The 19,576-nt window shown below is 41.6% G+C and overlaps 1 protein-coding gene across 1 annotated transcript in view; it reads left to right on the top strand.

Moving 5' to 3' along the window:
* LOC115795226 (beta-1,3-galactosyltransferase 1-like) overlaps positions 1 to 15,327 on the top strand; it is a 170,112-nt gene extending 154,785 nt beyond the window's left edge. Inside the window, exon 3 of the mRNA XM_030751056.1 lies at positions 13,125 to 15,327. Within this exon, the coding sequence (XP_030606916.1) occupies positions 13,360 to 14,346 (987 nt within the window). The 5' untranslated portion in view covers positions 13,125 to 13,359 and the 3' untranslated portion in view covers positions 14,347 to 15,327. The remainder of the gene's footprint in view (positions 1 to 13,124) is intronic.
* Positions 15,328 to 19,576: the final 4,249 nt, after the last annotated feature.

The raw sequence follows: 19,576 nt of genomic DNA, 5'->3' as shown, positions 1-19,576 counted from the left end.
GCTGTGAAAAAGTATTTGCCCCCTTTCCTGATTTCTTGCTTCTTTGCACATCTGTCACGCTTACATGCTTCACACCATCAAACAAAATTTAATATTAGTGCAGTTTTTAAATGATGATCATGCATTGCTTGTGATTAACTGCATTTTTTGGAAAGCTGAATTTAATTTCACTAGCCACACCCACGCCTGATTACTGCCAGATCTGTCGAATCAAGAAATCACTGAAGTAGAAGCTGTCTGACAAGGACAAAGATCTCACAAAGCAGCACATCACGCCACGATCGAAAGAAACTCAAGAACAGATGAGAACCAGTCGTTGACATCTGTCTGTGTGGAAAGGGTAACAAATTTCGAAGGCTTTGGGGGTCCAGTGAATCACAGTGAGAGTCAATATCCGCAAATGGAAAAAAGCTCCAAGAGCACATCACAAAAGAACAAAAGAACCCAGAACAACATCTAAAGACCTGCAGGCCTCACTTGTCTCAGTTAAGGTCAGAGTTCACAATTCAACAGTAAGAAAGAGACAAAAATGGCATCCATGGGAGAGTTCGAGGTGAAACCACTGCTGACCAAAATGAAACACAAAGACTCAGATTTGCCAACAAAAACATCCTGATGATCCCCAAGTCAAAGACTGTTATTAGGTTTAGGGGCCAATTATGTTTTCACATTGGGCCAGGTAAGTTTGGATATCTTTATTCCCCTTAATAACTGAACTTATCATCAAATGAATTTTGTATTTATTTGGGTCATCTTTGTCTAATATTAAAATTATTCAAAAAATGAAAAAAATCAGGAAGGGGCAAATACTTTTTCACAGCACTGTATCTTTTCTTGCCTCCATGCTAGTCAAGCATTTGTCCTCACCAGCAGCTGTCATGATGTCTAATTTTCATTTCTGGGTACGCCTCAGTGGTATTAATTCCAGTGTCCTCCCACAGCCTCATCCCCAGTCTTCAATATTGTATAACCGCAATGTCACCCAGTCAGACAAAAAATGTATTACCTGCATGAATCAAGTTGTCATTTACAATTTATGAGAGAGCTTAGCATTCAGAGCACAGGTCTGGCTGATGTGGAGAAACTATTTGGAGCCTCCTTTTAGAACCTCAGCAACAAACACACCTCAACAGTGTGTCGTGGCAAAAATACAGCTGTGTATTTGAACCAAACTCCATGTTTTTCCCTGCTTTGTCATCCAGCAGAACTGTTGCTTTTGCGCATACGTCCTCCGGATGGGTGGGAGTCAGAGTTCATCGCAAACCGCAAAAGTATTATCTGCTACATTTCAGGCAGTTCAGGAAACTTAACTAAAAAAGTGTGAGTAATCATTCGAATGTCCTTTGAGACAAGCATCAATTCTCCAGGCAAGTTGAAACAAATGCTGAGAGTTTTCTGCAAGCACTGCTTGGCTATAAACTGATATGCCCCAGCACAGTTTGGGCTCAAGTCAGCACTGAAGTGGAGCATCAAGCTTCTGAACCACAGCCAAATCTGTTGGCCGCTATTGATATCCCATTTCCTCTTTCACTCCTAAGCTGCTTTGCATTCAGAAGCTTTCCTCTAAGCCCACAGTGTCCAGCCTGTGGACTGTAATACTGACTATATGTCTGGTTGTGCTGCTCTTCAACAATCACTGACTCCTTTATTATCCAGGAAACAAAAGCGGAGCTGCTGCAACACTGGGAGCCTTCCAGCCCTGACATTTTAATTGTGCCTCTTTCATATTAGGTGGGATTCAAACCAATTTGGCCATTGCTGTTAAATTCCTCCCACATTAATTCCTGCTTTGAATGTTTGAAGCTGACATAATGGATTTTAGACTTGGCAGAAGATTGGAGGAAAAGAGGATCAAACATTAAACAGAAGATAGCTTTTTTTCTTCTTTTTTCTTTGGTGACTGACAATTATAAACCTCCTGTTGAGCTTATCACATATTGAACAGCAGGAGCGTGAGATAAGGTGTTGAGTTATGGGCTGCAGACAGCCCATTTCAGCATCAGTGAGGAAGATGTGTGTGTGTGTGTGTGTGTGTGCATTTGATATCTTTTAAATTTGCAGTTTAAAGCTGTGATTAGAATGTCTGCTCAAATCCCCCCAAATTTAGCACACAAACATGACAGCGCAGCCTCGTGCCTCCAGTGTCGCCGTATTCACATAGAGCTCCGCCGGCCTCACGGTGTGTTTCTGTGTTGAGGGGAAAGTGTGTTTGTGTCGCTCTCTTCAGGAAAGCTGTGTGTTCAGGAGTCATAAAGCACACAGGCACTCTACGACAAGGGGCAGGAGTTATTTCTGTACAGTGGACTAATCTAAGATAAGATAAGATATCGTTACTGTCATTGCACAATACAATTAAATTTTGTTGGAGGCATCCTCCGGGTGCCGAAATAATAAATAGTACGAGATAGAAAATAAAGATAAATAAAATAAATAATGTGGTATTTACAGTGAGCAGAGGCAGTGTGACTGGCCCAGTGGCTGTGTAAAGAGATTGTCTGTTGGCTTTGATATGGTCAGAGTTCAGCAGAGTGACAGCTCTGTGGTAGAAGCTGTTTTTTTTTTTTTTTGTCTTGAGGTTCGCACAGTGTCCTGTAGCACCTCCCAGAAGGCAGGGGGTGAAGAGGCAGTGTCTGGGATGTGTGCTGTCCCTGATTAAGGCTGTGACCCGCCTGGTGCAGCGGGTCCTGTATATGTCCTCTAGTCTGGGGAGCTGGGTGCCGGTGATGCTCTCAGCAGTCTTCACGATGCACTGGAGAGCTTTCCTGTTGTCTGCTGTGCAGCCAGAGTACCACACTGAGATACAAAATGTGAGGATGGACTCGATGGCTGACCTGCAGAAGCTCACCAGCACCTGTTGATGAAGTCCTGCTCTGTTCCTCAGGAAGTGAAGCCTCAGGAGACTTTTCTTGACCGTTGCTGTGGTGTTGAAGCTCCAGGTCATGTCGTGGCTGATGTTGACCCCGAGGTACTGAATGCTCTGCACGACCTCCACTCTCTCACACTGCTGATGGTGATGGGGTGATGGACGAGGGGCTTCAGTCTCCTGAAGTCCAGGATCAGCTCCTTTGACTTTGCTGAGGACCAGGGTGCTCTCTCGGCTCCAGTTTTCCGGGTTCTCGAACTCTGGTCTGTAGGCAGTCTCATTGCTGGATGTAATCTTTGCAGTCCTGTGTGCAAAGGGAGAAGAGGAAGGGGCTCAACACCCAGCCCTGTGGTGCTGGAGGAGAGCCGCTCCCCCATACGGACAGTCTGTGGTCTGCTGGTGAGGGAGTCCAGGACCCAGCTGCTCAGGTGTGTGTTGATCTGTCCGGATTCTGGCCTTAGGAGCATGGCTGCTTTGGAACACAGGTAGCTGTAACCCAGTGCTGTGTGCGAGCCCTCAGCTACGCTAATTCGAGTCGCAAAACTAGACCTCTCCACTGTGTGTGTGTGCTGTGTGGTGTTTGGAGCATTTTTAATGGAATTATCTGACAAATAATATGGCCTGCTGTGTGACACATCCCATTTAAGAAATTTGTGCTTCAGTTTTGGCGAGTGAAAGTACTAATGAACTATTTAAGTAACTAAAAGTTAGCAGATATGTGTGTGTGTGTGTGTGTGTGTGTGTGTGTGTGTGTGTGTGTGTGTGTGTGTGTGTGTGTGTGTGTGTGTGTGTGTGTGTGTGTGTGTGTGTGTGTGTGTTTGTGTTCATTACACACATACACTTTATGAATACAGCTTATTAACTGAAATGCTACCCAAAATTCTAATGTTGATGTTCACCTTTTATACACAGTCTGTGGTTGTAATATGCAGTTCATAGTTATCCAGTCACCCATCTGGCTTGTTGCTGCTTGCTAGCCTGTGAATGTTCTTATTCCTCATAATGTGAACAGGAGACACACTCACATTAAGGAGGTTAGTGCTCTGTACAATCATATACTTATGTAACTTTCATACTTTGTAATAAACTTTTTGAACATAAAGATTTTTCCACTATAAGTTGATATGAAAAGGTTCAAATTTCTGTGCAAAAAGCAGGCACAGAAATCTCCCCTGCTTTAAGCAATGCGGCATCACATGCACACGTGTCAGAGTGGCAAGTGTGCTTGATAAATATCATTTGCTTCTGGGTACCATTTTTCCTCTGTCAGACAGAAAAAGCAATTATTTTTTTTATGGATTATCCACTTCATTCTTCATTGCTATTGAATGATATTTACAGGTCATGCCTTGCTTTCAAATGCTATTTCCACATCATAATGCTGCGATGTAAAGAAATAAATGTTTTGACAGCATTGCTTAAATCAGCAGTCAAGAACACAGCAAGTGATGCAGGCTGCTTGTTTTCCCTCTGTCAGTCATTAAATCTGTAATATGGGAGTAGGCAGCAGGAGTGTAAGATGTCATCCCAGAGCTGGGAATATGATTTATTTACCTTCAGATGTGTCTGCCCTCTGAGCTCCTCTCTTTTACACATGTGTACCTCCAATGCAACCAAGACACGCGTTGCAGTCGATTAAACCACTTCTGTGCTGCCTTTGTTTTTCTGTCTTACTGCCTTCCCTCACTGATGCACGTATGCACCGTCACCCCAACCCTCCAACCCCCTTCTCCCCCGTAAGCAAGGTCACTCTGCACTGCACTAATGATTGCAATCAATTACCTGGTGCAACATTAAACGCGACTGAAACTCCCACATCTACATAGCCTTCAAGCTTTTTTGCTCTGGCATATGGAGGTCACTTGATTAGAGAGACAACAGAGCTGATGATTCATGCCTTTCAAAAATTATTTTTAACCGCCCTACCCCTGGTCAGAAATACTATATATATACTGTATATATATATATATATATATATATATGTGCACACACTGCTACTAAGGAACACTTTGAAAACACATCAGATCTCAATGGGAAAAAAATCACGCTGTGGATATGTATACTGATGTGGACTGGGTAATGTGTTAGGAGTGAAAGAATGCCACATCGTTTGATGGAAATGAAAATTACCAACCTACAGAAGGCTGACACTCCCAAAATCAAGGTGAAAAAAGGATGCAGCAGGCTTGTCCATTTTGCCGAAATTTTTTTGCAGCAACTCAAACAGGTACTCAGTTTTTATGGCCCTCGTGCGCTTGTATGCATGCCTGACAATGTTGGGGTGCGCTCCTAATGAGACTTTCACTTCCGTCACATGTGCTCAGGGTGAACCTGCTCTCATCTGTGAAAAGCACAGCGTGCCACACCAGTGTTCAGATCATTTCCCCTGAAAGTTGTCCATGATTCAGGATGTCCGGGATGTTACAGTAGAGCTCCACTGTTGACAATCTACTGAATGTTGAAAAAACTACTTACCTGATGAACTGCCTCCAGGCTTGGAAACTCGGACTGAGTTGATAATTGCCCAGTTGGAGAATAACCATTTATCATCAGCAGTGTTCCTTCACATGAAATTTGGGTCAGTCAGAAAGAGTAACTGATGTTTGCGCTCAGTGCGAGTTTGGGAATCGGTCCTTAGTGAAATCTCGGAGTGAGTAATCTAAAGCTAGCAGCCACACTTTGAAGTTGTCTGAACATGCCTGAGAACCTGTTCTCAAAATTTTTGATCACACAATATATGATGTAAAAGAAAACTGGACTTGCTTATCTTTGCACCTTAAACCCTAATTCCAAGTAAATTAGGACAATGATTTGCAAATGTCATAAACCCATATTTTATTCACAATAGAACATAGAGAAAATATCAGAGGGTTAAACTGAGACATTTTACTTTTTCATTAACAATATTAGCTCATTTTGAATTTGATGTCAGCACCTTGGCTCTTCTATTGCAAAGCCGTGCTGCTGTAATAGATGCAGCATGTGGTTTACCATTGTCTCACTGAACTATGTGTGGCCTTCCCTGAAACAGACATCATCTGGATGGGTGCACATGTTGTTCTAAAACCTGTATATACTTTTCAACATTGTTACTGGAAAGGTCCAGGTGTGCAAGCTGCCCGTTCCATTAATGCACCCCTGTAGGTTTTTGAACTGAGCACTAATAACAAGCAGAATGGTCTCACTCCTGAAATTGTGCCACAGTTTGTAGACACTGATTTTTGCAAATCTGCGAACACCCACTTAGTTACTTATTTACATTCACTTTTCCAGCCTTTTGTTGCTCCTATCCAACTTTGTTCAGATGTGTTGCTGCCATCAAATTCAAAATGTCTCAGTTTAAAGATTTATATGTTTTTTATGTCCTATTATGAATAAAATATGAGTTTGCAAATCATTGTATTCTGTTTGCATTTACATAGCCACCATCTTTTTTGGATTTGGGGGTGTACATCAAGTATACATATTGGTACTGTATATATGGACACTTTCCATCCATGCACTTGGAAAAATACAATAGCATCCTAACAGCTAGAAGATCTCTGTAGGTGGGTGATGAAGTTTGCATCATGCTGACCCCATACATTAATGCAAATACCATGAATTGACTTGTTATGTGCATAATTTCTTATGAAACCAGTTGCATAATGTAGCCTGTGGCTGTAGAAGAGCCTTTTTATGTCTGACAAAGAAACTCTGATAGCATCACAGCGATGCCGTGAAGGTCATCTTGGCCAGGGCTTGCTGACATCAGTTATTTTTATCTGAACGTCTATGGTACAACCTGCTGGAACTTGAGCTTTTCCTTTTTTTAAACTTAGTGCTTTTAAGTGCTTTGTGGGGGTTGTAGGATCCAGCAGTTTGAAGCTTGAAAGTTGGATACATTAGCTGATTTTGAGCTGGGTCTTGATCTGAATTTAGATCTGTTATCATTTGGGGAAAAATGTTTTCTTAGCTTTTTTTTTTTCTTCCCTTTTAGCTAACAGAGAGCCATGTTAAAAAGCTTCATGTTTTACCCAGTGAGCAAGTCATAGATATGGGATTGTTCAGATGAAAAAGAAAGGTGAAGCGATCAACTTTTTCCAGTCAGATAGCCTAATATTTACATGTCTGCATCCTTACAGATAATGCATAATGTATAAATAGATACTCTCATGCTTACACATGTACAGACATACAAACATGTGCCAATGTACTTCTCCAAGTTGTGAGTTCACTGGGAACAAAAGAGCGGCCACTTGTCTCTGCAGAGTTCATCCCGCCGATGGTGTCAGGTCAATCTAAAAAGAACCTTCTAGTTAAACTTTAATCACTATCAATATTTTAAGCTTCCCACTTAATAGTTCTGCATTAGGAGCTTCAGAAAGTGTGTAGAAATAGCCAGTGAAAAACATAAGAATGTCCTAAACCCTTTTTTTGGCCTAACCCTTTTATTCCACAGTGCAAGATACATATTTAATGAACATTTCACATCTTCAGCCTTTCCCCCATTTTTGAGTTGTAGATGCAGATTAGGAGGGTGAACAGAGACCCTCCTAACCGTCCTAACCCATATAGCAGTATTTTCTTTTTATTATATTAAACCCAACTAGATTCACAAGGATTCTATTTTGGTTGCACAAAGTCTGTCTTTATTAAGATCAGTGTAATCGGTTGCACAGACTAAACTTAATCTAATCTTACCTATGCCTGATCTTAGTAATGTACATCCATGCAAGTGCTCAGCTGGCTATGACTGCCTAGCAGCATGCTCTGCTAGGCTACATAGTTATCTTCACTGGCTTGCTCATTTGTCACCACTGATTTGCAGCAGCTTTGGAGGACCAGAGATAAAGAAAAGGCAGTTTCACCAACACTGAAATAAGAAAATTAATAGAGTTGCTCAGTCAGCACAAGAATAAATTGACTGCCAAGTAGTCCAAGTTCATAAGAAATGAGAAGAAGCAGTCCACAAGAAAAATAAAATAACTGAGCCAATAAGAAAATGAAGCAACTCCATTCATTTGCTTTTACTGGTTTGGTCGCAGTGGAAACCAGCAGTACCAACCAGTCACTAAGCTGTGGTCTTTATGTAAAAACAACAGTCCAAAACTTAGTCAAATTCAAGAAGAGACTAAATCTCCCCCTCCTTAAGAATTGGAAAAAGAGCATGTTGGGCATTTTTGGTTGAAATATTAACTTAATGGAATAGATCTTGCTGTAAATTAGAGTTGATAAGATAATCTGTGCCAGCACTAGAGTTTAAAGTCAAGTACTTTCTCTCTATTCCTGTCTTTCAAGATCTGGTTAAATGTTGGATCGGTGTACTCATGTATTTTAGTGTCCTCACTGCCACACATAGGTAATCATGTGGAGTCTTGTAATTAGTGCAAGGCATAATGGAGCAGCGGGCAGGGCAGCAGAACTTTGTGTGCGGCAGCTAAACTGACTTCCCGTGGGGGCTATGTTTAAAACACTTTAGCACTTAACAATGGCGCACACCAGTTCTCCCTACAGTTCTCCCTCACTCTTTTCTTCCAGTTCCTCTTTCTCTCATTCTTTGTCTCGGCCCCTCTCTGCCATCTGCCATGTCTCTGCCATCATGCTGTCATGATGACTCTCATTCTCTATAGATAGATAGATAGATAGATCACACATTTATGGGCATGTCTTTTTGAACGCTCAATCATCCTGCAGTCAGCTGAGATTGAAGACGTCATTTGGAAGAGTAACAAAAAGTTTCTCCCACTGAAAACGTTGCATCCAGATGAACAGATTCAACTTTCTGGGATACATTTATTGGCATGTTTTTATTAGCTGGCCAGACATTTTGAGCTTATAGAAGTAGGAGTAGTAGTACTTCAGTACTGCAGTGCTTCTTAAAATGGAATTCAGAGCTTCTAGACTGTATCCATCTGTACCACTTTTGATACGAGCAGAGAGATACTGGGAAATTGGTGTCAGTCTCCATTCTAAGGTGAGCCAGGTTGTAACAGACAGCAGAGATAGAAGTGTGGAAAAACCTCCAACGATCAAAAAAGCACATATTTAAAGTGGGTATGGGTAGAGAAGACCTAAATATTTCTAAAGATGTTAAATACCTGGACAAAACATGCTGCTATAAGCATCTATGAAACTAATTTATTCTACTATAGTTGTTGGTGATTCTAGCTGTTGGCACCAGCCAAATACCTTCACTGCTCCTTAGTATGAGGTTGAGACAAAAAAAAAGGTAATTTGTAAGTTTGATAGGCATAGTTAGACATAGCATAAAACACGACAGTGCAGTTCGAGCTGACTGCTGGAACTAGCTTGCAGTTTTCATTATGTTTCCAATATATATTTGCCCCCAAGTGACAGCACCACAGCTACAATATGTAGACGTGGGCAGACGTCTGTAACCTCTGCTTACCACCTACAGAGTACCAGTGTAATAGCATGTCAGCGCCTCCAGATATCCATTTATGACATTAGCATTCCAAGCAGCACTGATGCATTGTAGTGTCATTGTATGTAATGATCATAATAATTGTAGTGTAATAATGACTGTTATTTGCTGTCCTCCACTGTAATTTTATTCTTTTTCACCACAAGTTATTTAACATCTGCTCTCTAATGCTCTCTCTCATTCATTTCATAAGCTCCACCACGAGAAGTCAAGTTGTTACCCATTCATTCAGGGCGTCTTCATGTCATCGGTATTTGACACCAATACAGTGCATTGTGTTGTTTCGTGTATCAATAATTATCACGTGCAGAAACAACCTGATACAATTTACTATCCTATCAATATTTTGTTGTACCCCCAACTCTCAAATCAACCTTTTTCTGCAGAGTCAAAAGTGCAAAGAGGCATATCGTTGATATTGACTGGTTCATCCTCAGTAACCTTTTATCAGTTTTCACCAGATTTGATGTGTACTGCAGCATTAAAAAAATGCTTCTTCTTCGATTTTTACCTCACGATCTATTACTGAAACAGAGCGGTGGGGTGAGCTTATTGAGCTGAAGCTGGGAGCTGAATTGGATGCAGTTCACAAGTGCAGATTTTATGATTCTTCTCACTTTTTGTCACACTCACTAAAAGCAAATGACATTCCGTTATGGCATGTGCAACCTCATATTATGGACCAATGAGGTATTATGGAGAGTTTTTGGCCACTGACTTCATGATTTTTGAGCTTAATGTGCTTTCAATCAAAAATACTTGCAATCAGTGATTCCTCTGCTGGCTGTTTGAGCTTCATCGTGCAGAATGGTGAATCCTCTTTGGCACTAGAAGGCGTTCAGGTTCTGATCTATGATCTGAGTTTAAAATCTTATAAGCAGGGTTTCATCACATATCACAACACACCAAATGATTATTCAAACACAGTATTCTTCTAATCATGCCTGGAGGGGATCTTTAACCAGTGTGATAAAATTCAGCTGAATTTCTTTTGTGGTGAGAAGGGAGAGCAGACCAACCGCATTCTTTGATCACTATCACTCTGTGATAGTAATTATGCAATTTCATCTAAAAAATATTTAAAATCGGAACTTTGATTAAATCAGTTTTGTGTCCATGAAATGACAAAGAAACTCCCTTTCAAGTGATCTGTAAGAGCCATACGTTTATGCAAATAATCAGGTATCCACAGTAACATATTGTCTTTGATATTTCTTGATAAAGTATTTCAGTAAGAAGAGATTTACTTTAAGTGTAAAAACAATATTTATAGAATAGCTTCTTTGGACTAATTTAGGGAATGAAAGCAGAATGATCACTGAACAAACAGGTTGATGGTGACAATGAAAGAAAAGGATTTTGATGGAATAAGAAAGTGGAAGGTTGAGAATAACAAATGAAAATGAGAATTAAAAAACATTTCTGCCAAAGCTTCATTAGGTGGTTATAAAAGAAGCACTTATGCAAAATAAATTCAAACCTGTAAATCCAATTCTTGTTTGTTTGTTTGTTTGTTTGTTTGTTTGTTTGTTTGTTTGTTTGTTTGTTTGTTTGTTTGTTTGTTTGTTTGTTTGTTTGTTTGTCTTAAAGCAATTAAAGATGTATGCTGTAGAATCACCCTGGAAAAAATAGTTCAAAGAAATTATTAAAAGTCTAAAATTACTATGATAAGTGTTTGTAAACCTCTGACCACAACTGTATATTGTATGACTGCTGGCTTAGACTGCATTCGTTTTAGGTAGGTGTATTTAATTAAACACACATGGAAGTAGGATGAATAGAAGTAGGAAACAAAGCAATCTAGATATCTGAATATAATTATGTGGACATGCATTTAGCAGACAGCCGCCATCATTATCCTACATTCTTCATCTGGCAACAAGTTGGTTGTAACAGTGAATTGTGTGGTCCGTGTTTGCCATGCAAAATTAGCTCTGGGTAACCACAAATTAACACTGGTGTTACTGACTATCTTCCACTGAGTGAGTGTTACCACTACAATTAAAACCTGTGATCCCAAGCCCTGATATTCCCTTTGAAGGGTAAGATAATTCAGGAAAGTGTGTATTCAGGCACTAATGTAATTCAGAGTCACACAGCATCATCAAATGATACAGCCATCTTTCAGTTTACTGTGAGAGGAAGTTGGGTTTCAAAAGTTCGTGAAATGCATCACCAAAGAGAGATATCAGTTATTGTGAGCATAAAATAGTTTTGGAGGATTATGAAAACAGCAGAGCCTCCTCGAGGTGAAAAGAAGCCGATGTGGAAAAATGAGGAGAAGGAAGAGGGGTGAGTGAGGTTGAGGAAAGGGGATGAATATGATGATTTAGTGACTTTGTCTGAGTGGGAGGAAGGAGGCAGCAGCGCTCGAGCGGCTTTAGGTGGACCGATTGCAGTAGAAGCTCTCAATAAGGTTGATCTCTGAGGTGAGAAATACTGCACCCCACCAAAAGTAATGACACACACAGAAGGCAAAGGTAGTTCATGGTTGATGTGAGGAAAGGAACAAGATGGTTGTGGGAAATGTGAAACCAGACAAAAAAATAATAAAAAGGGGAGGGAGGGCGTCAGGGAGATATATAAAGATGAATCAAGCGCCCACTGAAGTAGAGGAAAGAGTGATTGAGTGGATGGAGAGTGAGGAGGTGTGGAAAAGCAGTCATGATGAGATGGATTCTACTGGACCGTGAGATTGATGGCTCTGCCTAAGAAAGAGGGGGAAGAGATAGTGGGTGGGTGGGTGGAGGAGGTGAGGAGGAATACCAGAGAAGTCCTGATGAAAAGAATCATTCCACCCCACAAGACATGCCAAAATCTTGGCCTGATTAAAGAATGAGCCGCCCTTATCGCAGCACTTCAATCTTAAAACAGAGCACAAGAAGCATCATCGTACATTTCAGTATCTCTAATAGGATCTATAGCACTTTTTCTGGTTCATCATCAGTTATGCATGATCCAAAAATGTATTTCCCCAGAATGAGAACAGAAGAGGGCTGCTTCGACATCATAAGAGATCAAATAAGTCTGTTTGTAAAGAAAGATTAGGTTTGAGTCTGGCTTTCATGAATAGGTTTTCTGCTACTCCCTTTGAATGCAAGCTGGCATACCAACCCATTTGAATATAATAAATCTTCCATGTTTAGAGTTTAAATTCATCCTTATAGCCCATGTCAGCGGGCCCAATTAGAGTGGGGATTCTAAAAAGAGTTCCACAGCATCCAGCTAACGAAGCTCATTACAGAAGAAAATATGCAAAATCCACCCATCCACCGAGTTCAGGGTGACATTAAGGTGTGTAAAAGGTGGCTAAGGAGGGAATGGTGTGAGCAAATGGATGAATACTGTACAAGCATAGGAATGAGGTTATTCTTTTCCCATGAGCTCATTACACCTTCTCTGCCTTAATATCACCCTGTCTCCTCCTCCTTCTCCACTCCGACTGATTCGTCAGCCTGTGTGTAGTTCAGGAAGGATAAGAGAAAAATGCTGTTTGCAAACAGCAACTGGTCAGAATGAAGGACGAGCAGGCCCCATTAATGAAGACTGCTTTATGGGATATTCACTTTCTTCAGACCACAGCACTCTTGTCAGAGGCGGCGATGGAATGATATGCTGTGGCACGGTGCGGCTTGCACAGCCGCTAAGCTGATGTTATAGGCTGTAATGAACAGGGAATAAAAGAGTGCTGTTTAATAAGTCACACATCTTGCCTTTTCAAAAATGTAGGAAACAGGATGCTAGATGGCTCACCTCTAGTCAACATGCTTATCTTACTGCTGCTGTTTCATTATGTGGTTCTGATTTATGTCTGTTGTTCTCATCTGTTTCTAGATGCTGACACAAAGAGTTGAAAGCTGTCCTGAGAGCTGTGATGGGACACAGTAAGGGTGTGGACATGATAAGAAATCTCTGCCATTCTCCTTTTCATCCACAATACCAACACTAGACTGCAGAGAAGTCTTGCAATCAATGTGAGCTGTGTTGCGGAGGCAGCCGCCAGCCAACCCATGGAGTATGCATATTTCCAACACTGCTGCCACTGGTAATGCCAGCCAAGTGAACAGCGATGCCTTCTAAGGTTTCCTGCTTATACTTGCTGACAGTGGTTTGCTGGGCCAGCGCTCTGTGGTACCTGAGTGTTTCCCGCCCTTCTACTTCCTACGTCGGCCAGGTCAACATCCCAGTACGCAAGACGCTCAAGTCGAACAAGAACGCCACCTTCGGCAACATCCGCACACGCTCGCTCAACCCACACGACTTCGGCTACCTCATCAACGAGGACAAGAAGTGTGAGGCAGAACCTCCATTCCTTGTCATTCTGATCAGCACCACTCACAAGGAATTCGATGCCCGTCAGGCCATCAGAGAGACATGGGGTGATGAGAGCACGTTTCAGGATGTGCGCGTGGTCACACTTTTCCTGTTAGGTCGCAGCATTGATGCCGTCCTCAACCAGATGGTGGAGCAGGAGAGTCAGATCTTTCATGACATTGTGGTTGAGGACTTTATTGACTCGTACCACAACCTGACACTTAAGACTCTGATGGGCATGCGCTGGGTGGCCACCTTCTGCTCTAAAGCTCAATATGTCCTCAAGACAGACAGTGATATCTTTGTCAACATGGAGAACCTCATCTACAGCCTCCTGAAGCCCACCACAAAGCCCAGGAGGAGGTACTTCACTGGCTATGTCATTAATGGTGGGCCAATCAGAGACATGCGCAGCAAGTGGTACATGCCCCGGGATCTGTACCCGGAGAGCAAATACCCTCCGTTCTGCTCTGGCACGGGCTACGTTTTTTCAGCGGACGTGGCTGACCTCATATACAAAACCTCCTTACACACCAGGCTGCTGCATTTGGAGGACGTGTACGTTGGCGTGTGCCTCCGGAAGCTAGGCATTCACCCTTTCCAGAACAGTGGCTTCAACCACTGGAAGATGGCCTACAGTCTGTGTCGCTACCGCCGCATAGTCACCGTCCACCAGATCTCCCCTGAGGAGATGCACCGCATCTGGAACGACATGACCAGCAAGAAACACCTTAAATGTTAGCAGGACTGTTGGCGCCAGAGAGAGGGTCAGTGTGGAGTTGAATCCCTTTTTACCACTTGCTTCTCTGTTACTGGTATTGGCAAATACTTAATAGCAACAACGAAGCTGCCAGTTCCTTAACCATGAAGCGCTACAGTACAAGGCCCAAGCAAAGCCCTCTGTATTTTCTTGCCTGCTGTTGTTTCAAGCTGTTTGAGTGCTCATAAATTAGGCACAAACTTGGAAAAATGATTTGCAGAAATGTGCAAAACAATCAGGTGGTTGGCTGTCTTTGCCAGCGTGATTTTTTTTACAAAACATTACAAACTAAGAAGCTGAGAAGCTTGCGTTAAACTCCCGATTTACAGGTTACACAAACTGTCCCAAAACGACCAAGTGCAGATGAAATAAATGCCGACATGCTTGTTTGAACCCCGACGCTCTCTTCTTGGGTTCATCGCAAGCTCTAATTATGAATGTTCCTCATGTATTTTCAGCTGTTGTAATTTTTCTTAATAAGGTGTTAATGTTGGATGTACTGTCTGGCGCCACAGCAGCCGTGTCATCATGAGGACCTCGGTGAGTTTACAGTGTGATGATTCATTTAGATCATATTGCTGTCGCTCTAGTAAAGCAGATTAGGGGTATTAATAATTGGAGTGTGTAATACGCTTTACAGAATTAGACATATTTTCTTACAACATATAAAAAGATCTTATTGTACGACGAGGAAAAATTCCTTGATAAAGCAACCGAACAGAGAGAAGATATTGGCTGCGTGCATTCCCAAGTGAATGTAACTTTTGTTGATGTGTAATGTGCAGTTATTTGTCTCTGGCAGTCCTGTGAGCAGGCTGCAACCATTCTATTTTCTATTACTTGAACATGAAGGAGAGCAGATGTACTATACGAGAGTAGAAGTGTATATTGAGAACAAATATTACATTTTTGATTGCTTTCTTCTTTTCCATTACTTGAGATTAAATAAAGGCTTTTATAAGATTCCATATTGCATTTATTAGCAAAGACAATATGAAAGTTTATATTCTTCAGTTTTATACACATAACCTGGTAGTTAATATGCCTGTGAGCATGTAAGGGAGCTTCTTTGCTCTCTGAGGGCAACTGCTGTAGAAGTGAAAGCGTTTCATTAGTTGTGCAGCAGCTGCGCTCCAATTGAAGCAGATCTCAGCTCTCTACACGGCACTGATGGGCACAAGCTGAAATCTCGGCACGGCTCTGGAAACAACCCGCTGTTCTTTTCCATGCAGGTGTGTGTGAGAACAGGTGAGTGGAAAGCAGACCATAGCAATTTGTGATTAAATCAGGTTTTTTTTTTTTTTCACTGAGGTGAATGGATTTCTAAATGAACTGATGTGAATACACATTTTTTTTGTTTTCACTGTCCCTAAAATCCCATTGATTGCCCCTTAAAAAACACTTAGGGGTTCTTCAAGGGCTTCAAATATGGAAATTTGGCTGCGTGTTTAAAAGTTTTTTTTTTCTTAAAGTGTGTAATCAAATAAATGGGACACTAATGAACAATCATGTGTGTGTGCAAAACGAGGCACTGCAAAGCATTCACCTAACAGAAGCACACAGTAGTTTCACTTGAAATGAAATCAGTTTAATTCTGTTTTGTTAAAAGGTGCATGGCCACCCATTGATTTTAGACTCTGTGTTTTGAAGCCTGAAAGAGCAACTTGCATATTGGCAACCTCAGTGACTAAATGCATAGGAAAATGAAGCAATACCAGATTTTCCTGATGAAAGATCTAAAAACTAACAAAGACAACATTTAATATTGTAAAAGAAGAGTGCTGCCAAAAATGCACAATTTCCCATCTGAATTTGAGCTTTTATGTCTAACCAAATGTTTAAAATCACAAATTAGCTCGTTTGCGAGACATGTTGCACATGAATTTAGAGAAAAATTAGCCTCCAAGTTGTTCTTTAATTCAATTTCAATTCCATTCAAATCAATTTTATTTATATAGCACAAAATCACAATCGCATCAGGGGCTTTATATGAGCAAGCACTTATTGACAGTGGGAAGGGAAAACTCCCTTTTAACAGGAAGAAACTTCCAGCAGAAGCAGGCTCAGGGAGGGGCAGTCATCTGCTGCGACCGGTTGGTGCTGAGGGGAGAGAGACAAGACAAAAGACATGTCGTGGAAGAGAAACAGAGATTAATAATAATTAATGATTAAATACAGAGGGGTGTACACACATATAAAGTGATAAGAGGTGAGAAGAAACAGTACATCATGGGAAGCCCCAGAAGCCCAGCCCTACTGCAGCGTAACTAAGGAGGGTTCAGTCACCTGATCCAGCCCTAACTATAATATACTATAGTCTTAAAAATAGAGAGGGTGTCTGTCTCCTGAATCCAAACTGAGAGCTGGTTCCACAGAAGAGGGGCCTGAAAGCTGAAGGCTCTGCCTCCCATTCTACTCTTAATCAGCCTATTGGGGTGATACGGTACTATGAGGTCTTTAAGATAAGATAGGGACTGATTATTCAAGACCTTTTATGTCAGAAAAAGGAGTTTAAGTTCAACTGTATTTATCAGGGAGCCACTGAAGATAAGCCAGTATTGGAGATACCAAGTAAATTCTGTCCCTGAGCATTGCAGATACCAATACCAATACTGATACTTTTAACTTTAAGAGAGCTTCATGGAATGGGTTTCCACGGCCGAGCAGCTGCATCCAAGCCTTGCATTGCCAAGTGCAATGCAAAGCATCAGATGCAGTGGTGTAAAGTACGCCGCCGTTGTCTGCTGAAAGGAATCATGCTTCTCCTCTGGCGATCCGATGGACGAGTGATACTTGTTGGACTGCATTGTACCAAGTGTAAAGTTTAGTGGAGGGGAGATTTAATTAATTTAACACTTTAACTAGTGCTAAATAGCTGACATCAATCATGACTGAACCATTACTTTCACCACTGTATGAGCTACCTGGTTAGTCTTTGCGTCTCTGAAAGGACTGTGACAGTCAGCTCAGTCTGTGCCAGGGGTCCGGGTCTGTACCTCCTGCTCGTTCCGGGACAAAGTTCTCCTTTTCATGTTCTTTCATGTCTTTATATAAGTGTGCTTGCATGAGAGGGGGTTCTCTACTGAACGGAAGCAACGGAACAACGGAACAACTCACCTCAGTATCACTGTGATCAGTCAGAAGTGAGCTTCTCTGACTCGTACCTAGTTGTATCAGACTCCCGTCACAAAGTTTTACAACCTCCTACAGAGTAAATAGGACACTTCTCACCTGCCATGAACAGCTGAGGTAAATAGAGGACTGACAGCCTACAGAGATAGGGGAACTCTTCAGGACGGATCCCACTCCAAACTGTAGCAGAAACAGGACGGGCGGCTGCTATGGGGTACAGTTGAAATTTTTTGTTTTTGATATCTCATGGGTGACCAAAACATAGCTAGGATTATGCACTTCAACTGAGAAGGGTAAGAAAACAGAACTCAGTTGACTGCATTCAACAAGATGCAGAGTGTGATTAAAGTGGTTCAGTTACATTCTGAGAGAAGCCAATTGAGTCCAATAATAGATTAAATGAAGTGTTGAGGCTGTCATTTTCAGCATCTACATGGATGTTAAAATCATCCACTATAATTATTTTATCTGAACTGAGCACTAAATCAGAAAGTCTGACAAATCGGACACAAACACCACGTAAGGCTCAAGTGGACAATAACAAGACGTAAAACTGCTCTTTGAGTTTACCAATTAGGGCAGACGAGGCTAAGAGTCAGGCTTTCAAATGAATTGAATCTCTGTCTGGGTCTTTGGTTGATTAATAAGTTGGAGCCTCCTTGGCCTGTGCTTCGAGGATTCATCCTGCTGTAACCAGGTTTCTGTAAAGCAGAGAGACCTAATGTTTAATAATCCACATTTAATTGTTTTACTCTTTGGTGCAGTTGAGGATGCTAAGTTCATTTTTCTTTGTGAATTTGTATGGTTAAATCATTTTTTCTGATGTTTGGTTTGTATTCCTGGTGTGCAAAGAGACACAGTCTCGATGGAGATGGGGTTTTGGGGGAATGACAAGAGGGGCTGCAGAGGGGCGTATAAAACTGCAATTCTGCTTCCGGGTCCCAACTCTGGACACCTACGTTTTAGAGGTTTTAATAAATTTGGTCAGACTTCTAGAAATGAGAGCGACTCCGTCCAAAGAGGGATGGATGCTGTCTCTCCTAATAAGACCAGGTTTTCCCCAGAAAGTTTCCCAGGAGCTAACAGTGGCTAAGCTATCTTCACCCACACACACTACAGGGGCCTGGCTAGATACAGGACTTTCAAGGGTGAAGAGCCGGGCCTACCAATTTACTGAGCCTGGCCTCCAAACCTACAAACACACTGTATTTATTACAAATATTGTTATTACTTAGGAGCCCGAGGAGTAACTAAACATGTGGCACACTGTGCAGGAAGGTGCAGGAGGAGAAGAAGCCATTCTGTTTGTGACTCAGCTAAGATAAGCTAATAGCTAAGCTAAGCTAACAAATCCCTAAGTAAGACACTAAGTAAATTCTGTGAATTTAATTTGCAGGTGATTCAGCAGAGAGTGTGCTTTGGGTAACGCATGTAAAGATTACACACTGAAATAAGTCACAATCTAAAGGTTTGTAGTTAAATGACTGCACAGATTAAGCTACACAAAACACCACTGTGTGCTGTAACAGGAACAAACAACAGAGCCAACACCAAGTGAAAGCTTTAACATTGCTGCATGACCGCAGCCATGTTGGTATTTTGAAAGGATGCGTTGGTCAAATATGTGTTTATAAATCCAATCCTGACACACACACACACACACAAGTGTGTTTTGCTATCTTTGTGGGGAATTTCCATTGACTTCCATTCATTTCTACAGCCTAAACCTTACCTTTACCCTTTTCCTAACCCTAACCATCACATACCTAACCCTAACCCTAACCTAAACTCAATTCATACCTTAGCCCTAACTCTGACCCCTGACCCAAAAACAGGGTTTCCCCTTGTGGGGACAAGGTTCCAGTCCCCACAAGGAGCAATTGGTCCCCACAACGTAGTATATGTCAGGAAAATTGTCCCCACAAGGTATTATAAACATACGCACACACACACACACACACACACACACACACACACACACACACACACACACACACACAAAGGAGCTGATATGTGGGTCTATTCAGTTCTCTGTCCTGTGTTTACTATGCTACATGTCAGCAGCATTGCAGCAGTTGCT

The sequence above is a fragment of the Archocentrus centrarchus genome, chromosome 2 (assembly GCF_007364275.1).
Source record: "Archocentrus centrarchus isolate MPI-CPG fArcCen1 chromosome 2, fArcCen1, whole genome shotgun sequence".
In the NCBI taxonomy this organism is placed as follows: Eukaryota; Metazoa; Chordata; class Actinopteri; order Cichliformes; family Cichlidae; genus Archocentrus; species Archocentrus centrarchus.
Note: the sequence above shows the minus strand (reverse complement) of the source record. Positions and strands in the feature narration are given on the sequence as shown.